The 21318-nt window shown below is 44.2% G+C and overlaps 2 protein-coding genes across 6 annotated transcripts in view; one reads left to right on the forward strand and one right to left on the reverse strand.

Annotated features, from left to right (window-relative positions):
- Positions 1-1996, forward strand: part of LOC137601198 (CREB-regulated transcription coactivator 2-like) — a 16177-nt gene extending 14181 nt beyond the window's left edge. For all 5 annotated transcript variants that reach the window (XM_068323269.1, XM_068323271.1, XM_068323272.1 and 2 more), the window contains one exon: positions 1-1996. This exon is cut by the window's left edge. The gene's annotated coding sequence lies outside the window, so the exon portion shown is untranslated.
- Positions 1997-2129: 133 nt separating this feature from the next.
- Positions 2130-11390, reverse strand: LOC137601199 (zinc finger protein ZFP2-like). Its single transcript, XM_068323274.1, has 2 exons — positions 11117-11390; positions 2130-8811 (listed from the first exon to the last, which is right to left on the reverse strand). The coding sequence occupies exons 1-2, from the start codon at positions 11286-11288 to the stop codon at positions 7112-7114; spliced, it is 1872 nt and encodes a 623-aa protein (XP_068179375.1). The 5' UTR covers positions 11289-11390; the 3' UTR covers positions 2130-7111.
- Between the last annotated feature and the right edge of the window lie 9928 nt (positions 11391-21318).

Consider the following 21318-nt stretch of genomic DNA (forward strand, 5'->3'; position numbering starts at 1 on the left):
ACACCTGAAGAAGAGACTAGTTTAAAACACCTGAAGAAGAGACTAGTTTAAACACCTGAAGAAGAGACTAGTTTAAACACCTGAAGAAGAGACTAGTTTAAACACCTGAAGTAGAGACTAGTTTAAACACCTGAAGAGACTAGTTTAAACACCTGAAGAAGAGACTAGTTTAAACACCTGAAGAAGAGACTAGTTTAAACACATGAAGAAGAGACTAGTTTAAACACCTGAAGAAGAGACTAGTTTAAAACACCTGAAGAAGAGACTAGTTTAAACACCTGAAGAAGAGACTAGTTTAGACACCTGAAGAAGAGACTAGTTTAAACACCTGAAGAAGAGACTAGTTTAAACACCTGAAGAAGAGACTTGTTTAAACACCTGAAGAAGAAGAGACTAGTTTAAACACCTGAAGAAGAGACTTGTTTAAACACCTGAAGAAGAAGAGACTGGTTTAAAACACCTGAAGAAGAGACTAGTTTAAACACCTGAAGAAGAGACTTGTTTAAACACCTGAAGAAGAGACTAGTTTAAACACCTGAAGAAGAGACTAGTTTAAACACCTGAAGAAGAGACTAGTTTAAACACCTGAAGAAGAGACTAGTTTAAAACACCTGAAGAAGAGACTAGTTTAAACACCTGAAGAAGAGACTAGTTTAAACACATGAAGAGACTAGTTTAAACACCTGAAGAAGAGACTAGTTTAAAACACCTGAAGAAGAGACTAGTTTAAACACCTGAAGAAGAGACTAGTTTAGACACCTGAAGAAGAGACTAGTTTAAAACACCTGAAGAAGAGACTAGTTTAAACACCTGAAGAAGAGACTAGTTTAAACACCTGAAGAAGAGACTAGTTTAAAACATCAAAGGACTTCATTCAGCAGGTGAAAACTTTATTGACGATCCTGATGACGTCAGAGCTAAAGCTAACGCTGCTGGTGTGTGATGTCATCGTGTGTGATGTCAGTGCTGCGTTGTGACTCCTCCAGTGGGGTTCTTCTGAGGTGTGACCTCATGGCAGGTTCTGATTGGTCTGTGGTTCTGACACTTCCTGTGGCCCCCAGATGCTACGAAGGACTTGGTCACCAGAGGTCCTGCTTCATAGAACACATCTAACCCTCTCCTGATTTTCCCCGGGGGGGTGCTGTGCCTATTGCTCAGCAACTTGACCCCCTGGAGTTTATTTGGGGGAAGCTGGATTGAAACAGGAAGTTCAGGTGTGTGTGGTGACGTGAACCCGGTGGGCTCGTCATGGTGGGGTGGTGTGAAGACCGGCACACAGTGGCACCTGGGGGGGCCGGATCCACAAATACGTCGTCGTGGAAACCCTGGTGAATGGGTTTGTTCAGAGTCACTCAGGTGAATGCTCCATTGAACACACTGGTTCAGATGACTGGTTGACTGGTTCTATTGACTGGTTGACTGTTCAGATGACTGGTTGACTGGTTCTGTTGATGGTTCTGATGAACCTGCATCAGAGGAACAAATCAGTTTGACAGGAAACATCTTTTCTGTTGGACTCCCAAATTACTAAGGGATAGGGTTTTTTTTTACACATTTCACTATAAAAGCACCATTCTTTTATTTTGGTAGTCTCAGTAGGTTTCATGATGGAAGTCATCTGTCTGTTTTAGTGATGTCATCGTGTGTGTGTGTGTGTGTGTGTGTGTGTGTGTGTGTGTGTGTGTGTGTGTGTGTGTGTGTGTGTGAGACATGCAGTTCCAGACTCTACCGATTGGGGGAGCTGTGGGTCAGGGATCAGTTAAAGGCCATGCTTGTTCTTTTTCATATTTTTTATTGCTGTCTCATATTAATGATGCTAATGTCTGTTCTGTCTGTTGCTTCAAGTACGAATGTAAAGGTTCTTTTCAGATTTTTATCACTGATAACCAACCAGGGAACGTGGAGCTGTAAATATGTTAAAGCTGAGGCGTGAACAGCGGATTTTTTACAGCGGCTGTCCGTCAATATTTTACAGAAAATAAAGGAATGAAACTGACCTGCGTCTGTTCCTCTGGACAACTCGCATCACAGACTGCAGTAAGTACTGACAGCACAGTGGAGGAACACGGTCCTCAGATACCCGGAGCAGGCTTTAGGGTGTGGGAGGTAACCCCAGTACCCCACAGGGCTGATAACAGAGTTCATGTTGGACGTGAACAACTTCTACTGTGCATGTCCACAGGTGTGCGTAAAGTTCATGTGAGCCAGCAGATGTGCGTAAAGCTGTGCGTAAAGCTAGCGTTAGCCGGCAGGTTTTCATGAAGCTCACTGAATGAGATGCAGGACGTCCCCCCCACAGTCCCGGTCCGGGGTACAGAGAAAGGCCCCGGAGCGCCTTCCTCTAGGAGGAGCCTCCAGCAGCAGGTGAGTTCCTCCTGATGAAGCTGTAGCGATGGTGGCATTGGCTCATGGGGGTGGGGGGGCGCAGAGCGGTGGTCGGACCAGAACCAGTAGCCACCGGCTGTGTGGCGGTAAGAGAAATGGAGTCACTTTAAAAGAAGGGTTAGCTAAGAGTGTCTTGTAGGTGAAAAGTGTCAGATCCAGGGATGAGGGTGTTGTAGAGTTGGAGGTAGAGGTGGGACTGATCAGGGATCAGATCTGAGCCCCTTCCTGTTTGTAGTGGTGATGATGGGCTGACTGATGGAGTTGGACTGGATTACCTCATGGACCATCATGTTCACAGATGACATTGTGAAAGCAGGGATCAGGTGGAGGAACATTCTTCCTTCTCCACTCATTTATGCTGGAGCATGCTGGGTGCGTGTTCTCCTGAAGTCCACAACAATCTCCTTCATCTTCTCCACATTCAGATGGAGATGGTTGTCCTTGCACCACATAGCCAGGAGGCCCACCTGATTCCTGTAGGCTGTCTCATCGTTGTTGATGAGACCCACCACAGTCGTGTCGTCTGCAAACTTGACGAAGACGTTGGAGCTGAAGTCGGTGTGCAGTCGTGGGTCAACAGAGTGAAGAGGAGGGGGCTCAGAACACATCCTTGGGGGGCTCCCGTGTTCAGCGTGATGGTGCTGGAGGTGTTGTTACCGACTCAAACTGCCTGTGGTCTCCCTGTCAGGAAGTCCAGCGGCCAGTTGCGTGTGGAGGTGTTGAGTCCAAGCTGGTCCAGTTTATAGATGAGCTGCTGGGGGACGATTGTGTTGAATGCTGAGCTGAAGTCGATGAACAGCATTCTGGTGTATGAGACTTGGGTCTCCAGGTGGGTGAGGGTTGAATGTAGTGCAGTGGAGATGGAGTCATCAGTCGAGCGGTAGGACCGGTAAGCAAACTGAAAAGGGTCCAGGGTTGAAGGGAGGGCAGACTTGATGTGCTGCATGACTAGCCGCTCGAAGCACTTCATGAGGATGGGAGTGAGTTCAACTGGGCGGTAGTCGTTGAAGCCGGATGGGGGCAAAACACGCATATTGAATAAAAAAGTCTTTTGACTCCTTTAGATGGCTGGAGCTCAATTATACCTCACGTGGAACAACTCATTAAACTTCACACAGAACAAAAGATTGGTTCTACCTTGGCGTTGATGTCGTGCTGATTCACTGTTGTGACTTCCGTCAACCCGATCTCCCCCGAGCCGAGGCAGGAATCTGCTAGCTGCGGGAGAATTCAATCCACGACAACTTTCACCTCCCCTTGGGAGACTTAATGCACATTTTCAGTTTCCTTGTCCCGGCTCGGTGGTTCACGAGTATGTAGGAATCCAGCTCGAAGGACCAAGTAGATTGCCAGAGTTAAAGTGTAAGAAACAATCAGACACGTGTGGTGGGGTTTCGTTTCTCTTAAGGACAGTTTTGGGAAGACTAAACAAATTTATTTTAAAATTATGTTTAGAAAACAGATCTCACCAGAATCCATAGCATCTCTTCCAGGCAGACAGTAAGGCAATTTTTAAGCCAAAAAGCTTACCTCATATGTGCGCACAGTGCTGTCTGTCTGCTTAGAGTAGAGGCAAATGGGCGGCAGATGGAGTATTGAAACCCTCGCTGTTTGTGACGCCACTTTGTGGTGGGTTTTCGTTTTTCTTAAGGACAGGAGACAGTGTAAAATACAAGATATTTATTTGTCAATTCAAATCATGTATAGATTGAGTAGCAGTACAGTAATATCATCAATAGGTTGAGTATGAGTCCAATAACATCATCGATGATACTGACAGACAGACAGGTTCAACAGACAAGTTTAACAAATACTTATCTAAGCATGATGAGTGCTCTGGAGACGATGAAGAAGTCCTCCGGTGTGTTGTTACAGAATATTCTGGGTACAGGAAAAAACTTCAAGTACAAACTAGGAAATGGATCACATGTCTTTTTATACCCTAAAGGTGTGACTAGGGGGAGGTATTAACCTGGGCCCATCTGCTTTCAACCAGTTCTTTACGGGCTCTCAGTTGGTACGTCATGACCTCCAGACGTTACCAGAAATATCAAGTCGACAGTTTCACAAAACTCTCTGATGACATAACATAATCAGTCACGTGACCCCTGTGAGGATCTGCTGCAGACATTTTCTGGAGGACCCTGTGCAGAAACATACATTCTAATTTCAGGTACAGTGTCTGAAATGATCTGGCTAGCTGCTTCTGTCAGTGTCTAACTTCTTCAAGGAGACCCACAGTCATGCAAGCATTTCCAAATATGGTCTAACAGGAATTATTTTCATGGAGCGTCTTCATGACCTCGAGACATCCTGGGGCCACCTTCACGAGCGCTGAGCACACACAACAATCCAGATCTTTGGTTCAATTAAATGATATTATTTTTTTATACAATTGTATTGTTTTATTGTATTTAAAACTTTCCACCACATACGCACACAGACACAGGCAGACACAACTTTTTCTACTGCAGGGGAGACACCAGCAGACCAAGTGCAGTGTGATCACCTCTCCTGATTGCTGGCATCTCTTGCAGTGTTTTATTGAATAGTTGAAGTAGGAGGTTACATGTTTTACATACAGATCATCAAACAAGAAAATCATCACAGGTGTAAAAGGAACTTCAAGTTATATGTGATTGGTTAACTTATCATATATGTGAGCGATTAATGATGAATTCCTGAAATGATAATGAATCAATGATAATAAAGACTGAATTCTTCCATCACACATTCACTGAACCCTAGATAATCAAGTCATTAGAAATAAACAAAAAATGTTTAACATCAATTTCTAAAGCTGGAAATTCTCAATCCCTCATTATAAACTACATAATTCCATTCAACACAACTCAAAGGACTCTAACTTTGACCCAACTGTGACATTCGATTTGTTCTCAATTTGAAAGTTGAGTAAACGTGAGAGAATATTTAATGACAATGAATGTAAGGTACCTACCCACCCACAAAAAATTCCAATACAGTATTTTCCGCACTATAAGGCGCACTGGACTATAAGGCGCACCCACAATAATTTGTTTTATAATTTATTTCATATATAAGGCGCACTGGATTATAAGGCGCACACAATAAAGAAATGTTTGATAAACTGCAGCGGCTGTAGTTGCACAATCCGTCCACTAGATGGAGCCGCGCTGCTCAGACAGTCATGACTGCATTAATGACTTCCTGACTACCTTTGAATGGCCCCTGTTGTTATGTCAATGAGCCATTCTGAGCCTCATCAAGGAAACCTGATCACTTGATCACTTTGCCATCTTAGAAAGAAGTCAACACGCATATTAAACAACCTGACATAAAAACTGGTTAAATTCATTACGAGTCCAGTCAGTGCGAACAGAGCGGATTATTTCCTGATCTGAAGTTTGAAGCAGATATTTAAGCTCCGACTTTCGTCTTCGTTTATCAATTAAATATTGTTTCGATCGATCGGTAGTCCAGTCAGAGGTGAGGTGCAGCTATTTGCTGCTGTGTGTCCTAAACAATTTTTAACTAGTTCTTAATGTCAGGCTGATAATTTACTGTCAAACGTGACGCTGTTTTACTCCTAGAACTGACTTTAACGTCGGTGTCTCACCGCCGTGAATCTCACCGCACGTCGCTGCAGACAGAATACACAAGCCTGAATGCGCCCCCCCCAGAGCTATCAACTACATTTGTAAATCAATGCAGCACACCTGACACCTTTGTCTAGCAGTGACTGCTCTTTATATTTCAGAAAAGGCTGTAAGTTCATCTCTGAGGGTCTTTATTCACCTTTAGTCCAGTTTCTCCGTGTGTTTCCACAGACTAACAGAATGGACCGTCACTAGATTCCAGATGACAGCACAATGGGGTTATCAGACCAATTCAGTTTAAAGTGGGTTATTTCTGACGCCAAATAGTTAGAAATACTGAGATCAGTCAGTCAGTCAGACTTTATTCATAGAATTGTTGAAAGTTCCTTATGTTTTTCTACGTAACCACCGGTGCTCCTACAGTCTGCTCTACCGTCTGAGAGCAGCTCAGTCAGAGCTGGGACTTCGGTGACGCCCCTTGACTACCGTTGTTAGGGGGCGTGGGCCCGAGTGCCTTGTGAGGGGGCCCCCTGGTGGCGGAGTGCGGCATGACTGGCGGCCAGACTGCCGGCTTTTTTTCAGCGATCATGTTTTTAACCAATATTAATAGTAATCCCTATATAAAACGCACCGGATTATAAAGCGCACTACGGGATTATGAGAACATTTTAGGCTTTTAGGTGCGCCTTATAGTGCGGAAAATACGGTAAATTTGTTGACTTCCGCTTGTTGTACCCCAGAAGAACCTACGACTGGGAAGTCATCCAAGGTTATTTTTGTCACAGGAGCTGACAGTATGGATCCGAAATTTGACTGTTTCAAATCGATAGAAAGGGAGAATCTGTTTTCATTCATTCTGCCGGAGCATGTCAAAAAAAATTTGGGGATAGAATTACTTTAACTTTTAGTTTGACTAAACAGCAAATGTACTTCCACAGATTCATCTATATTGTTTCTTAGGATTAAACTGCACAGGGGGCTTTAGGACAGAACATTTCCTTTTGGTTCAAACTCGATGGTTCTGGGACATATTGGTGAAGATACAGAAAGAACAGAATATTACCTGTACATTCCAAAACAATGAAACTTTACCACAACAGGGTGGACACGTTTGTGTCACAAACATACCTGAAACATTCTCCTCCAATTCAAAACTGTAAGGCTTCTCTCTCCGTGTGGATTCTCATGTGGCGAGTCAAGGTTGCTTTCTGTGTGAAATGTTTGCCACATGTATTACAACCATAAGGCCTTTCACCTGTGTGGACTCTCATGTGTTGTCTCAAATCACTATTGGTGATAAAATCTTTCCCACACGTTTCACACCTGTAAGGCTTCTCACCTATGTGGATTGCCATGTGTCCTCTCAACACGCGATTGGCACTAAATTCTTTCCCACAGGTTTCACACCTGTAAGGCTTCTCACCTGTGTGGATTCTCATGTGGTTAGTCAAGTGTCCTTTCTGTATGAAACGTTTGCCACACGTGATACAACCATAAGGCCTTTCACCTGTGTGGACTCTCATGTGTGTTCTCAAATTATCATTGGTGCTAAAATCTTTCCCACACATTTCACACCTGTAAGGCTTCTCACCTATGTGGATTGCCATGTGTCTTCTCAACTTACTATTGACACTAAATTCTTTCCCACACATTTCACACCTGTAAGGCTTCTCCCCTGTGTGAGTTTTCATGTGGTAAGTCAAGTGTCCTTTCTTTATGAAACGTTTGCCACAAGTGATACAACCATAAGGCCTCTCACCTGTGTGGACTTTTGTGTGTTTGATCCACTCACTATTCAACCTAAATCTTGCCCCACATGTTTCACACACGTAAGGCTTCTCACCTGTGTGGATTCTCTTGTGTACTATCAACGCACTACTGAAGCTGAAATATTTCCTACAAGTTTCACACCTGTACGGCTTCTCACCTGTGTGGATTCTCTTGTGAATAGTCAAGGAAGCTTTCCGTGTGAAACATTTCCCACATGTTTTACAACCATAAGGCTTCTCACCTGTGTGGATTCTGGTGTGTACTATCAGCGCACTACTGCAGCTAAAACATATCCTACAAGTTTCACACCTGTAAGGCGTCTCTCCTGTGTGGATACTCATGTGGTAAGTCAACGAAGCTTTCCATGTGAAATATTTCCCACACGTTTCACACCTGTAAGGCTTCTCACCTGTGTGGACTCTTGTGTGTCTTATCAACTCAAAGTTTAACTTAAAATATTTCCCACATGTTTCACACCTGTAAGGCTTCTCTCCAGTATGGATTTTCATGTGGACTGATAAACTCTTGCGTGTTTTGTAACCCCTCTGACATATTGTACAAACATACGGCTTCTTCCTGGTGTTACTTGTTCCCGGGGACTGAAACTGAGCCTCAGTCTCAACATCTGTTCTGCTTGTTTCTCCTCTCTCATCACGGCTGATGGACACATGAGAGCTGTTAGAGATCAGCAGGTCAATGTTTGCTGCTCCCACCACAGAGCTGATCACCGGCAGCTGGACAACAGACTCTGTCTGTGCTGCACCATCTTCAGCTTTCATGAACACAGTCTGATCTCCACTCTGGTCACTTTCCTCATGAGTAGGAGTCAACACAACAGCTTCAGTCTCCTGCTTCAGGACCAGCTCTCCCTCCTGACTGCTGTGGAGAACCTCTGGTTCCTCTTTGAGGTGGAGAACTTCTGGTTCCTCTTTCAGGTGGAGAACCTCTGGTTCCTCTTTCAGGTGGAGAACTTCTGGTTCTTCTTGGTCCACACTGGACTTCAGCTCCTGGTTCCAGGGCTGCTGGTCAGCAGGAACCTCCACCTCCTCCTCCTTACAGATATGATGCTGTGGACCATCTGGAGGATCAACAACAGGAGAATCCTGTTACTATGACTAAAAACTAATGCAGTGATACCTCTACTTACGAATGTCTCTACTTATGAAATTTCTCAACAGGAAAATATTCTCTACTTACGAAAGAATTTTCGACTTCCGTAATGTAAAAACACAGTATGGGCTGATACTCGAATCTCCCACAGGTTCCTGAACGCAACATTCTCATAGCTGCTCTGTCATTGGCTATTACCTATTACGTATCTTCCTGGCATCCCATTGGCTAAGAGGGATACCACTCCATCTCTGTGTGGAGCTAGACGGCCTTCAGCACTCGACCCATGAGGTGTTCTGATAGTTTTGCGCAGGACCCCGAGAAAGTGACGGAGAAAAGAGGAAAGAAAAGGAGAAGAAAAGAGTTTTTTTGTCCGTACAGACAAAGCAAGAGATCATAGAAAAGCATGAGAAAGGGATGCGTTTGGTTGATCTCACCCAAGAATATTAAAACAAAAGGAAATTTAAGGAGTTTAAGGCATCGCGTGGTGGTTGGAGAAGTTTAGAAGGAGGACTGGAATTCACTCTGTTGTTCATGGTGGGGCAAGAGGGCATGAACCAAAGAGGGCAAAAACAATGAGGACAGCAGTTAAAAGGTAAATGACCATCATTATTATTCTTTATTTTTTGTTTTATACGTTATGCACAACTCATTTATTGTGTAATAATATAATCGTAACATGTATTTGTTGATTTCGTAAGTAGAGGTACCACTGTAAAGTGGTGCCTCAACTTACGAAATTAATTGGTTCTGGAAGAAATTACGTAAGTAGACAATTTCGTAAGTAGAATCATGTTTTCCATGCAAATGCCCTAATCCGTTCCAAGCCCCCCAAAATTCAGACATAAATGTTTTATAAAGCATAAAAATGCATCAAAACATGTAACAAATACATGTTATGATTAGATTATTACACAATAAATGAGAGTTGTGTATAACGTAAAAAACAAAGAATAGAGTAAAGAATAATAATGATGGTCATTTACCTTTTAACTGCTGTCCTCATTGTTTTTGCCCTCTTTGGTTCATGCCCTCTTGCCCCCCCATGAACAACAGAGTGAATTCCAGTCCTCCTTCTGAACTTCTCCAAACACCCACGCGATGCCTTAAACTCCTTAAACTTCCTTTTGTTTTAATAACGTGGTGATTGTAGATGCATTACGGCCATATTCTTTGGAGAGATCAACCAAACACATCCCTTTTTCATGCTTTTCTATCATCTCTTGCTTTGTTTGTACGGACAAAAAAACTCTTTTCTTCGTCTTTTCTTTTCCTCTTTTCTCCGTCACTTTCTTGGGGTCCATAGTGAATACTCTGAAAGTTAATATATTTACCTAAAACTATCAGAACACCTCATGGGTTGAGTGCCGAATGCTGAGACACTCCATAAGCACTGTTCTAGCTCCACACAGAGGTGGAGTGGCATCCCTCTTAGCCAATGGGATGCCAGGAAGATACGTAATAGGTAATAGCCAATGACAGAGCAGCTATGAGAATGTTGCATTCAGGAACCTGTGGGAGATTCGAGAATCAGCCGATACTGTGTTTTTACGTTACGTAAGTCGAAATTTCTTTCGTAAGTAGAGGTAATATTTTCCAGCTGAGAATTTTTGTAAGTAGAGACGTTCGTAAGTAGAGGTATCACTGGACTATGACACAAACACAGACATGCAAGAAAATCAGTTACTGTAGTAAATTCCCTATGTTTTATCACGTTATTGAGATGTTTATTTTAGTCAGGCAGGTATTAGGACAGCTAACATGCCCTGTGGGATGTTAGCGACGTTGTTAGCCGCATGTCGAATTAGCAATAAATGACAAACGAGGCAGGTTTTTCCGTACGAACCGAGTTGCTCCCAGTAAGAGTTCGGTTCTGTGAAGCTGAAAGTTATTAAGTACAAAAAAATCTCAACTGTTCCCTGTGGCGCCGCTCTGACCGGGGGGGACCGCCGCTCTGACCGGGGGGACCGCCGCTCTGACCGGGGGGACCGCCGCTCTGACCGGGGGGACCGCCGCTATGACCGGGGGGACCGCCGCTCTGACCGGGGGGACCGCCGCTCTGACCGGGGGGACCGCCGCTCTGACCGGGGGGACCGCCGCTCTGACCGGGGGGACCGCCGCTATGACCGGGGGGACCGCCGCTCTGACCGGGGGGACCGCCGCTCTGACCGGGGGGACCGCCGCTCTGACCGGGGGGACCGCCGCTCTGACCGGGGGGACCGCCGCTCTGACCGGAGGGACCGCCGCTCCGACCGGGGGGTCGGGTGGTGTACCTATCCTGTGGAGCTTCAGTCGGGCTCTCAGGCAGAGCTCCAGCAGTCGGCGTTGATGAATTCTTTCTTCTTCGTTCTTGACGGTAGTTTTTTTTGAAGCTCCAAAAACTTGGTCTTCAGCAGCTTTTAGTCCATTTATAACTAAATTTCCCAAAGAGTCTAATGAGGACATTTTGTTGACTTAATTTAACACCACAAAACCTAAGATAAAATCGCCTTTGAATGACTTCAGGGACGAACAAGCTACGCTACGACACATATTTGTTTACTTCCGCTTATTGTCCCCCAGAAAAACGTCCGACTAGGAAGTGGTCCAGGTTTTTTGTTCCGCTGCAGTTGAAGGTATGGATTCAGAACTCCACTGTTTCAGAAAGAAGAATCTACTTTTTTTTTCTTTTTTTCATTTCACTCGGGACTGAAAAAATCGTGTAATTTATGATTATTTAAAGATTTAAGGCATGAAAATGATTACAATACTGTCTTCTTATGGACAACTGTTTATCATGAATGAGTATAAAGAGCTACTGTACTGTGAAATTATTTAATCTTTACTGTATTACCCTGAAAAAGTAGATTCTCACCTTTTGCCCTTTATTATAAGTGATAGAAGGTTGAAACCACTTCACAGCTTTTATTTTCTTAATTTTAAAAATGCATTGTTTACAGTTCATCCTATGAATCCTATTTTTAATGTGCAGAGTATTATGGGAAGTAAAAACTTATATTCTACAATTTTTTTCGTTGGTGATTTTATTGATTATTGAGGTAACTGTGTGTGTATGTACACAGTATATATGTGTACATACAGTATACATGATGCTGTTGGTTATTGATGATGATGCTGGTTATTGATGTTGATGATGATGCTGTTGGTTATTGATGATGATGATGATGATGATGATGCTGTTGGTTATTGATGATGATGCTGGTTATTGATGCTGAAGCTGATGATGATAATGATGCTGATGATGCTGGTTATTGATGTTGATGATGGTGATGATGACGATGCTGTTGGTTATTGATGCTGATGGTGATGATGATGCTGATGCTGATGATGCTGCTGGTTATTGATGATGCTGGTTATTGATGATGATGCTGGTTATTGATGATGATGCTGATGATGATAATGATGATGATGATGATGCTGGTTATTGATGATGATGAGGATGGTTATTGATGATGATGATGATGATGATAATGATGATGATGATGATGCTGGTTATGGATGATGATGTTGATACTGATGCTGGTTATTGATGCTGATGCTGATAATGCTGATGCTGCTGCTGGTTATTGATGATGATGATGATGATGATGATAATGATGATGCATGCTGCTGGTTATTGATGATGATGCTGATGATGGTTATTGATGATGATGATGATGATGGTTGTTGATGATGATGATGCTGATGATGCTGATGATGGTTATTGATGATGATGATGATGGTTATTGATGATGATGCTGATACTGATGATGGTTATTGATGCTGCTGCTACTGGTTATTGATGATGATGCTGATGATGGTTATTGATGATGATGATGATGATGATGATGATGGTTATTGATGATGATGATGATGATGATGATGCTGATGATGGTTATTGATGATGATGATGATGATGATGATGATGATGATGATGATGATGATGGTAATGCTGCAGGAGCGCAGACTGCTATGGGGGCAGGTTACTGGGGTTTGTAGGCGGTGGAGTATCTTGAAGTGGATGCATTGCTGATGAGTCCAGGAGGGTTTCCTGTTCATGAAATTGTGGTGAGAAAAAAATCATTTAACAAGGAAGATGAAAAAAGGTTAAAAATCCTTTAATTGTCCCACAGTGGAAAATGTATACCATTGTGGCAGCAGAGAAGAGGGTTCACACACACACACACACACACACACACACACACACACACACACACACACACACACACACACACACACACACACACACACACACACACACACACACACACACACACACACACACACACACACACACTACACACTACACACTGCAATGCACTGGTCATCCAGATTGTGTGTGTGATTGTGTGGTTGTGGTTGTGAGCAGTGGTTGTGGTGGGGGCGACAAGACACAGAGTATTAAACACAAGATATTTATTTTGTCAATTCAAATCAAAGTTGAGTAGCAGTACAGTAACACCATCAGTAGGTTGAGTATGAGTCCGATAACATCATCGATGATATTGACAGACAGACAGGTTCAACAAATACTTATCTAAATATGATGAGAGCTCTGGAGACGATGAAAAAGTCCTCCAGTGTGTTGTTGCAGAGTACTCTGGGTACAGGAAAAACTTCAAGTACAAACTAAAACATGGATCACATCTCTTTTTATACTCTAAAGGCGTGACTATGGGAGGTGTGAATCAGTTGTTTAACTTCATTCCCTCTGCTCTCCCCTTATCTTTCCCCCAGTTTCAGTAGGTACATCATGACCTCAAGAAGTTAGCAGAGACATCTAGTGGACAGGTTCACATGGCTGAGGACATAACCTAATCAGTCACGCGGACATTTAGTGCAGACAAAATTATTAACAGATACTGACATTTACGCACTGACATAACACTTCTAAAAACAGATTAGATTCTTGCAGAATCTTTCATGACCTCGAGACTTCCTGGGGCCGTTTCTCCCAAGTGCTGAAAGATTTGACACACACACTCTAGATTTTTGGGTCAAGAAATTATATTATTTTATTATATGATTTTATTGCTTTATTTGTATTATTTTATTGTATTAAGACTTTCCACCACATGGTGATTGTGTGTCTGTGGTTGTGAGCAGTGGTGACCGGACAGGAAGTTCCTGTGATAACGTTCCTTCACGCATTTCGGGTGAAGCAACCAATCGCTGAAGGATCTTTCCAGTGATGTTAATCTGCCCTGCAGGGAGAGCTGTTCTTCATCATTGATGACAGTTTACCCATCATCCTCCTCTCTCCCACCCCCTCCACTGAGTCCCGGGGGCATCCTGGGACACAGCCCTCCTGATCAGCCTGTCCAGTCTCCTCCTGTCGCCGCAGTGATGCTGCTCCCCTGCAGACCCCCCATGCAAAATAGCCGAGGCCACCACGGTGTCAAGCAAGGTCTTCAGGAGTGCCCCCCCTCCAAAACACCTCAGCCTCCTGAGCAGATAGTCTGCTCTGACCCTTCTGTACAGCACATTGAGGCTGTTGGTCTAGTCCCATTTATTGTTCACAAACGATGACAATTAAAAAGCATTTATTTATATAAATGTACAACATCGAGGTCATTGTGTCAATGGTGAATTATTTTAGCTTTTTACAGCATTTTATGTGAACATCTAGTTTTCCTTCAGGTTTGTAGGAAACATTTCTCTTTGTCATTTGGTCTTTGCTGACTGGAGCTCAGGTTTGGGTCCTGGTTCTTCGTCTCCCTCCAGTGGTTAAAACGGGTACTACCGCTAAGAGCTATTGGTCTGGTTCACCTGATGAAGAGTTTTAATAGTTTGCATTTTTAATCACAGTTATGGATTAGATGCTGCTGCTAACGATGCTGCTGCTGATGCTAATGGTGATGATGATGCCGGTGATGATGATGATGATGATACCAGGATCACTGGGGTCAGGACTTGTGTTAAATATTAAATCTGGTTTCTGGTTCTGGTTCCTGTTCTCCTTCATGTTCGCTGTGATTCTTCTGAAATATTCAGCTTTGGGTTTTATTCACGTTTTCAGGTGAGAGTGTTGTAATTGTTCAAGAATAAAATGAACCATCAGAAACACAACTTGTCTAATAAACAGTTCATGTTGGACGTGAACAACTTCTACTGCGCATGTGCGCTGCGTCGGTGGATTCAAGGAAATCAGACTAATGATGACCAGCTGCAGCAGGAGCCGCGTGACCACGATGATTGGCTGATGGGTGGGCGTGGATTGGCTGATTGATCAGCGTGGATTGGCTGATGGGATGGTTTTATGTCAAATTTGGCGTCTCCAACACAGGTGATGTCAGTTGGTGCGGCGCCAGTTCGGTTCAGCGCCTTCAGGTCAGCGTTAACGCGGGTTTCTCCTCGAGCCAGCAGGTGAGCGTAATGCTGGCGTTATCCAGTGTAGCATAAAGAAAGTATTTCATTCCACCAAAAGTCCTCCGTTCTTTATTTTTTTGATCTTCATTCTTTTGTTCAAACGAGTGTTTTGTATTTATTTTATTTTAAAGTTGTTCTTTCGGGGTCTCCGTTACCTTCGATCCTTGACGTCACTTCCGGGGACGCGAGCCCTTTCCACAGTCACGTTCTGGCGATGAGGTGAGTTTGTGAAGTGCTCCCGTGTTGCATGTGGTATAGAAAGTTGTATACCATGAAGAATGAAGATAAAGTGTTAGAAAGTAAGACTTGGGTTTGATATTGAGTTTTTATGATATTAAGTTTCGTTTTTGTCCCGAGTGAAGTGTTTGGTCAATGTTTAGAGAATGTGTATTTTGCGGGAAAAATTCAGGACAACCGCAGCAATTGTTTTGATGACATTTCCTGTGCTGCAGGTTGCTGCGCTCTGTCCCGCTTTGTGTGCGCAATTTGTGACCGTGTCTCTTCATTTGTGCAGAATAAATACGCCAGCTGGGCTCAAACCATCACGTCCAGGGTCCTTGTTACACAACACAGACGTAACCCCCACAGTCGGGGGAGGCAGAGGAAGACCCCGGAGCGCCTTCCTCTCGGGGAAGCCTCCAGCAGCAGGTGAGTCCCTCCTGATGGGGGGGCGGAACCAGTGGCCACCAGCCGTGTGGCGGTGCTCACGTTAACTTACCGGGCCCTCCGGTCCGGTACCGAGCTGGACCTGGGGTGACGTAGGCCTGCAGACACCGGTTGTTGGTCGGACTGAAACATCCGCCCACCGCATGAGGCCTTCACCCTGATGATTATTATTGATGATACCGCTGCTGGTTATTGATGATACTGCTGCTGGTTATTGATGATACTGCTGCTGGTTATTGATGATAATGCTGCTGGTTATTGATGATAAGGCTGCTGGTTATTGATGATAATACCAAGTCGTGTTAAATGTGACGTCACCTGACGTGACTGTATTGAAGTGAACTGACTGATAGATTAGTGTTAAGAAAACACACCAGAATAGTTTAACAGTTAATCTAAAAAGATTCAAGATATAAAGTGTGTGTTGTGTAAAGAAACTGGTTTCCCTGTACAATGTGTTGTTGGTGACCACATAAATTAGATGACAGATGCTCGTAGACTCATCGTTGGCCTCGGGAGCGACACTTTATTCACTGTCATTCACACACGTTACACTCTCAGCCATACCGGTGTCCGGTCTCATCACACTGTCCCGTATCACTCCGCTCACAAAGCATCACAGTATAAGTGCGCGGCACTATGTACTTCACAATGAAAGTCTTTGTCAACCTTTACACGTTCACTGTGGACACCAAAGACTATTTTAACTCTGAAATGACAAGAACTAAAAAGCATTTACTTGCATAAATGTGTAACAAGTGGTTCATTGTGCAAATTGAGCACCATTTCAACTTTCTATAGTTTTATGTAAACATTTAGTTTTCCTTCAGCTGTTCATGAAACATTTCTTTTTGTCATTTGGTCTTTGTTGACTGGAGCTCAGGTTTGGCTCGATGGTCCTTTGTCTCTCTCGATTGGTTAAAATGAGTACTACAGCTAATGAACTGTTGGTTTCACCTGATCTAGAGTTTTATTGGTCTAAAGTTGTGTATCTTAGTTTTGTGTAATTATTGTTGGGGTAGGGGCTGGTTAGTTCGGGAGGGGGGCAGAGAGGGAAGAGTGCACCGATGAATCAGAATCTCAAAGTACCTAAGTGAAATTGGTTACAAAAAGGATCATAAAAATTATCAATCCAATTAAAAACATGTTAAGTTTAGATAAACATTTTGATGAAAAATCAGTAGTCAAAGAATAGGAATACATTTTTTTGTTTACACTATCTTAATTATGAAGACTCTAATTCTGAAAAACTAGGTTGTGGACTAGGTTTTAAAATGACTAGTTTTTGAACCCAGCTAACTATGTATTTTAAAGGAACCAGGTTTAGAACTAACCAGCATCACTGTGTGCAGGAGAGCAGGTGGAAAGGCAGTAGGTCTAGAATCTGAAGAACAGGATTCAGATTTACTGTGGTGTTAATGGGAAGAGAAACTGAGTAGGGGTCACTTCAAAAGAAGGGTTAGCTAAGAGGGTCGTGTGGGTGGAAAGTGTCAGATCCAGTGATGAGGGGGAAACTTGACATTGAGGGTGTTATAATTACGAGCGACTTTGGTTTAATTTCCAGGAAAAGAACCACAGATACGTTATTTGTCTTGATGTTAATGAAGTAGAGAGAAGGTCAGGAGGAGCTCCATGGTGTCTGTAGATCTAGAGAAAGAATGACAGGGTACCCAGAGAGGAACTGGGGTCCTGCATGAAGTCTGGAGTGGCAGAGGTCCGTTAGAACAGTACAGGACATGAACGAGTTCAGCTGAACAGGTGAGGTGTGCTGCAGGTGTGAGGGAGTTCAACGTAGAGGTGGGACTGATCAGGGATCAGATCTGAGCCCCTTCCTGTTTGCAGTGATGATGATGGGCTGACTGATGGAGTTGGACTGGATTACCTCATGGACCATCACGTTCACAGATGACATTGTGAAAGCAGGGATCAGGTGGAGGAACATTCTTCCTTCTCCACTCCACTCATTAATGCACTGGTGCTGTTTTCCTCTCCATCGCATGCCACCACCTTTGTAAATGTTCCTCCACCTGCTCCGTGCAGATCAGTGTCATCTGTGAACATCATGGTCCATGGGGAATCCAGTCTAACTTCATATGTCAGTCTATTACCTCCACAGCAAACAGGAAGGGGCTCAGATCTGATCCCTGATCAGTTCTACCTCTACCTCGAACCCCTCCCTCACACCTGCAGCACACCTCACCTGTTCTGCTGTCCTCGTTCATGTCCTGTACTGTTCTAACGGACTTCTCTGCCAGTCCAGACCTCCTCATGCAGTCCCACACTTCCTGTCAGACTTTCTCTAGATCTACAAAGACACCATGGAGCTTCTCCTTTGGGGTAGCAGTGTCTCCGTGGTAGAGCGGACACTGTATGATCAGACATTGTTTGAGTCCCCCTTCCACCAGCCAGCTTCAGAGTGAGCTGACAGTGGGAGGTGTCGGCTCACCTCCCGGTCACTGCCGAGGAGCCCTTGAGCGAGGCGCTGTCCCCCCTACAACCTCATTTGTGGCGCGACCATCACTCTGCCTCCACCTGTACTGCTTGTGGTACTAATGGCATGCCTACAGGCCCCTAGGGTGTTTGTGGTGTACAGGGCCCTGACTATCAGGTGCATTGATGGAGTTGTGGGACAACTGGGACTACCCCCGTCGTGTCAGATGGCAGAGTGGGAGGCCCTTTTGACACCTGACAAGGGAGACCCCTCTGACTTTGCCCGGCTGGATGTCATCAATCCCTCAGCTGAAGGGGACCACATTATGCAGGTCTACAATTCAGATTGTTAATGTTGCTAATGCTAATACATGTTCACGCTGCTGCAGGGACAGTTTTGTTGATGATTTTGTTTGTTGCTCATGTGAAGGCTGTGGAGGTAATGGGTTTGGTAATATTGTTTTGACCACTGCAGAACTCTAACCCAAACCCCTAGGGCTCATGGGAAGGTTGGCTTCCATTGGTTCCAGCTCTAAACACAGTGCTACATCCACACTCCACTGTCTGGGAGACGGATTTTATGCTAAATCCCTTTAGGGGCCAGAGCCATGTTCATTTGGATCACCACACAAGTTTTGTGAAGTGACCCGATTGGGCCAGCTCAACAGGGGGAGTTGTTGGGAGTTATCATTAAACAAATGGAAACGACCACAAAGCCCATCTGCTGACACAAACATGGATAATACACACTTTGTTCCTTGTCTACCACATCGTGTGAAGGGACACATACGGTAAACTGATCGTTGTTCAGTTAACTTTGTTGGTACTACAACTTGTTTCATCACTGGAGACGCACCTCTAGACTGAGACCAAAGAACCAAGAGGGTTTGTGTTCATAGAAAAACCCTAAAGTGTGTGTGTGTCCCTCCCTCTGATTGTGGTGGTGATGATGTGCTATTGATAATGCTGATGAAATTGAATGCCTTAAAGATGATCCTAACAATGATTATGGTGATGAGGATGCCGATTAGGGTATCAATAATTAAGATATTGATGAACATGATGCTGATACTGCTAACAATGATGACGATGAGGTGATTGAGGTGATGAGCAGTATTCGGTGTTTCATGTCCGAATCCATCACATACATCCATGGCCTAATATGTCCTCACATTTGTAGCCTAAAAAACAACCGGTCATGCTCTCGCGTCCCAACAGGTATTGGGATCTCCCACATTATATAAAGTTGTCTTTGTATGATGTGGGAGATGCACCTGAGTAAGACTCCTGTATCAGAGCGGTCATCAGAGTGCAACTCAACGTCGAAACAGCTTTTACCGCGGTCGTCAATTTCCCTGGACAGAAACCCGTCTGAGCCATCAAGGAGGAGTTCCACAGGATTACAGGTGAGTCATGTGGAGATCTGATAAATTAACTTAAAATTATATCTGACATTGTGCTGCAACCTCAGACTTCAGTACCTCAGTTTAATTTTTCTTTAGGATTTCCCGACAGAACTGGCTGCATGGAAGGCACCCCATCGAGGCTCCATCCTATAAATCCATCAACCCAAACGTGCAGGTACATGTAGATTGACTGTTAAGATGTTAAAGACTGAGTCATAGCTAAACTAACATCTATCATTCTCTGCCCTGTCAAGATCATGTGTGGTGCTGAAATCCATATTTCTGAAGTGGAGGCAATGTAGGTTGGGTCGGTCCACGGCTCCTGGATATACGGTGAGTCTTTCCTGAAAGGTCTCTACAGGTTGGCCGGACAGAGGGATGGAGATGGGCAGGACATGCATTTTTAGGAACAAGGGTCATCTGCTGAGTTGTGGGAACGATGGCGGAATAAATTTGATGAATCCCACGATGAAGTTGTGGGTAACGAGTGATGGAAGGTAGTTAGGACAGATGTGAGAATTTACAGGTGACTTTGGTTTAATTTCCAGGAAAAAGAACCACAGATGCATTCTTTTCCTTGAGGATGTTAATGAAGTACAGAGAAGGTCAGGAGGAGCTCCATGGTGTCTGTGGATCTAGAGAAAGATTGACAGGGTACCCAGAGAGGAACTGGGGTCCTGCATGAAGTCTGGAGTGGCAGAGGTCCGTTAGAACAGTACAGGACATGAACGAGTTCAGCTGAACAGGTGAGGTGTGCTGCAGGTGTGAGGGAGTTCAACGTAGAGGTGGGACTGATCAGGGACCAGATCTGAGCCCCTTCCTGTTTGCAGTGGTGATGATGGGCTGACTGATGGAGTTGGACTGGATTACCTCATGGACCATCATGTTCACAGATGACATTGTGAAAGCAGGGATCAGGTGGAGGAACATTCTTCCTTCTCCACTCCACTCATTAATGCACTGGTGCTGTTTTCCTCTCCATCGCATGCCACCACCTTTCTAAATGTTCCTCCACCAGCTCCGTGCAGATCAGTGTCATCTGTGAACATCACGGTCCATGGGGAATCCAGTCTAACTTCATATCAGCCTATTACCTCCACTGCAAACAGGAAGGGGCTCAGATCTGATCCCTGATCAGTTCTACCTCTACCTCGAACCCCTCCCTCACACCTGCAGCACACCTCACCTGTTCTTCTGCCCTCGTTCATGTCCTGTACTGTTCTAATGGACTTCTCTGCCAGTCCAGACCTCCTCATGCAGTCCCACACTTCCTCTCTGTCATAAACTTTCTCTAGATGTACAAAGACACCATGGAGCTCCTTCTGACCTTCTCTGTACCTCATTAACATTCTCAAAGCATCTAATGCATCTGTGCTCCTTTTCCTGGGAATGAAACCATATTGTTGCTCGTAAATACTCCCATCTGTCCTAACTCTACCCTTTACCATTTGTTCCAAGAACTTCATTGTGTGACTCATCAACGCTATCCTTCTAGTGTTTCTACAACTCATCACGTCACCTTTGTTCCTAAAAATGGGAACCAGCACACTTCCTCCATTCCTCAGGCGTCTTCTCAGCCACTAGAACTCTGTTGAACAACCTGGTCAAAAACTCCAGTCACCTCT

The sequence above is a fragment of the Antennarius striatus genome, chromosome 9 (assembly GCF_040054535.1).
Source record: "Antennarius striatus isolate MH-2024 chromosome 9, ASM4005453v1, whole genome shotgun sequence".
NCBI lineage: Eukaryota > Metazoa > Chordata > Actinopteri > Lophiiformes > Antennariidae > Antennarius > Antennarius striatus.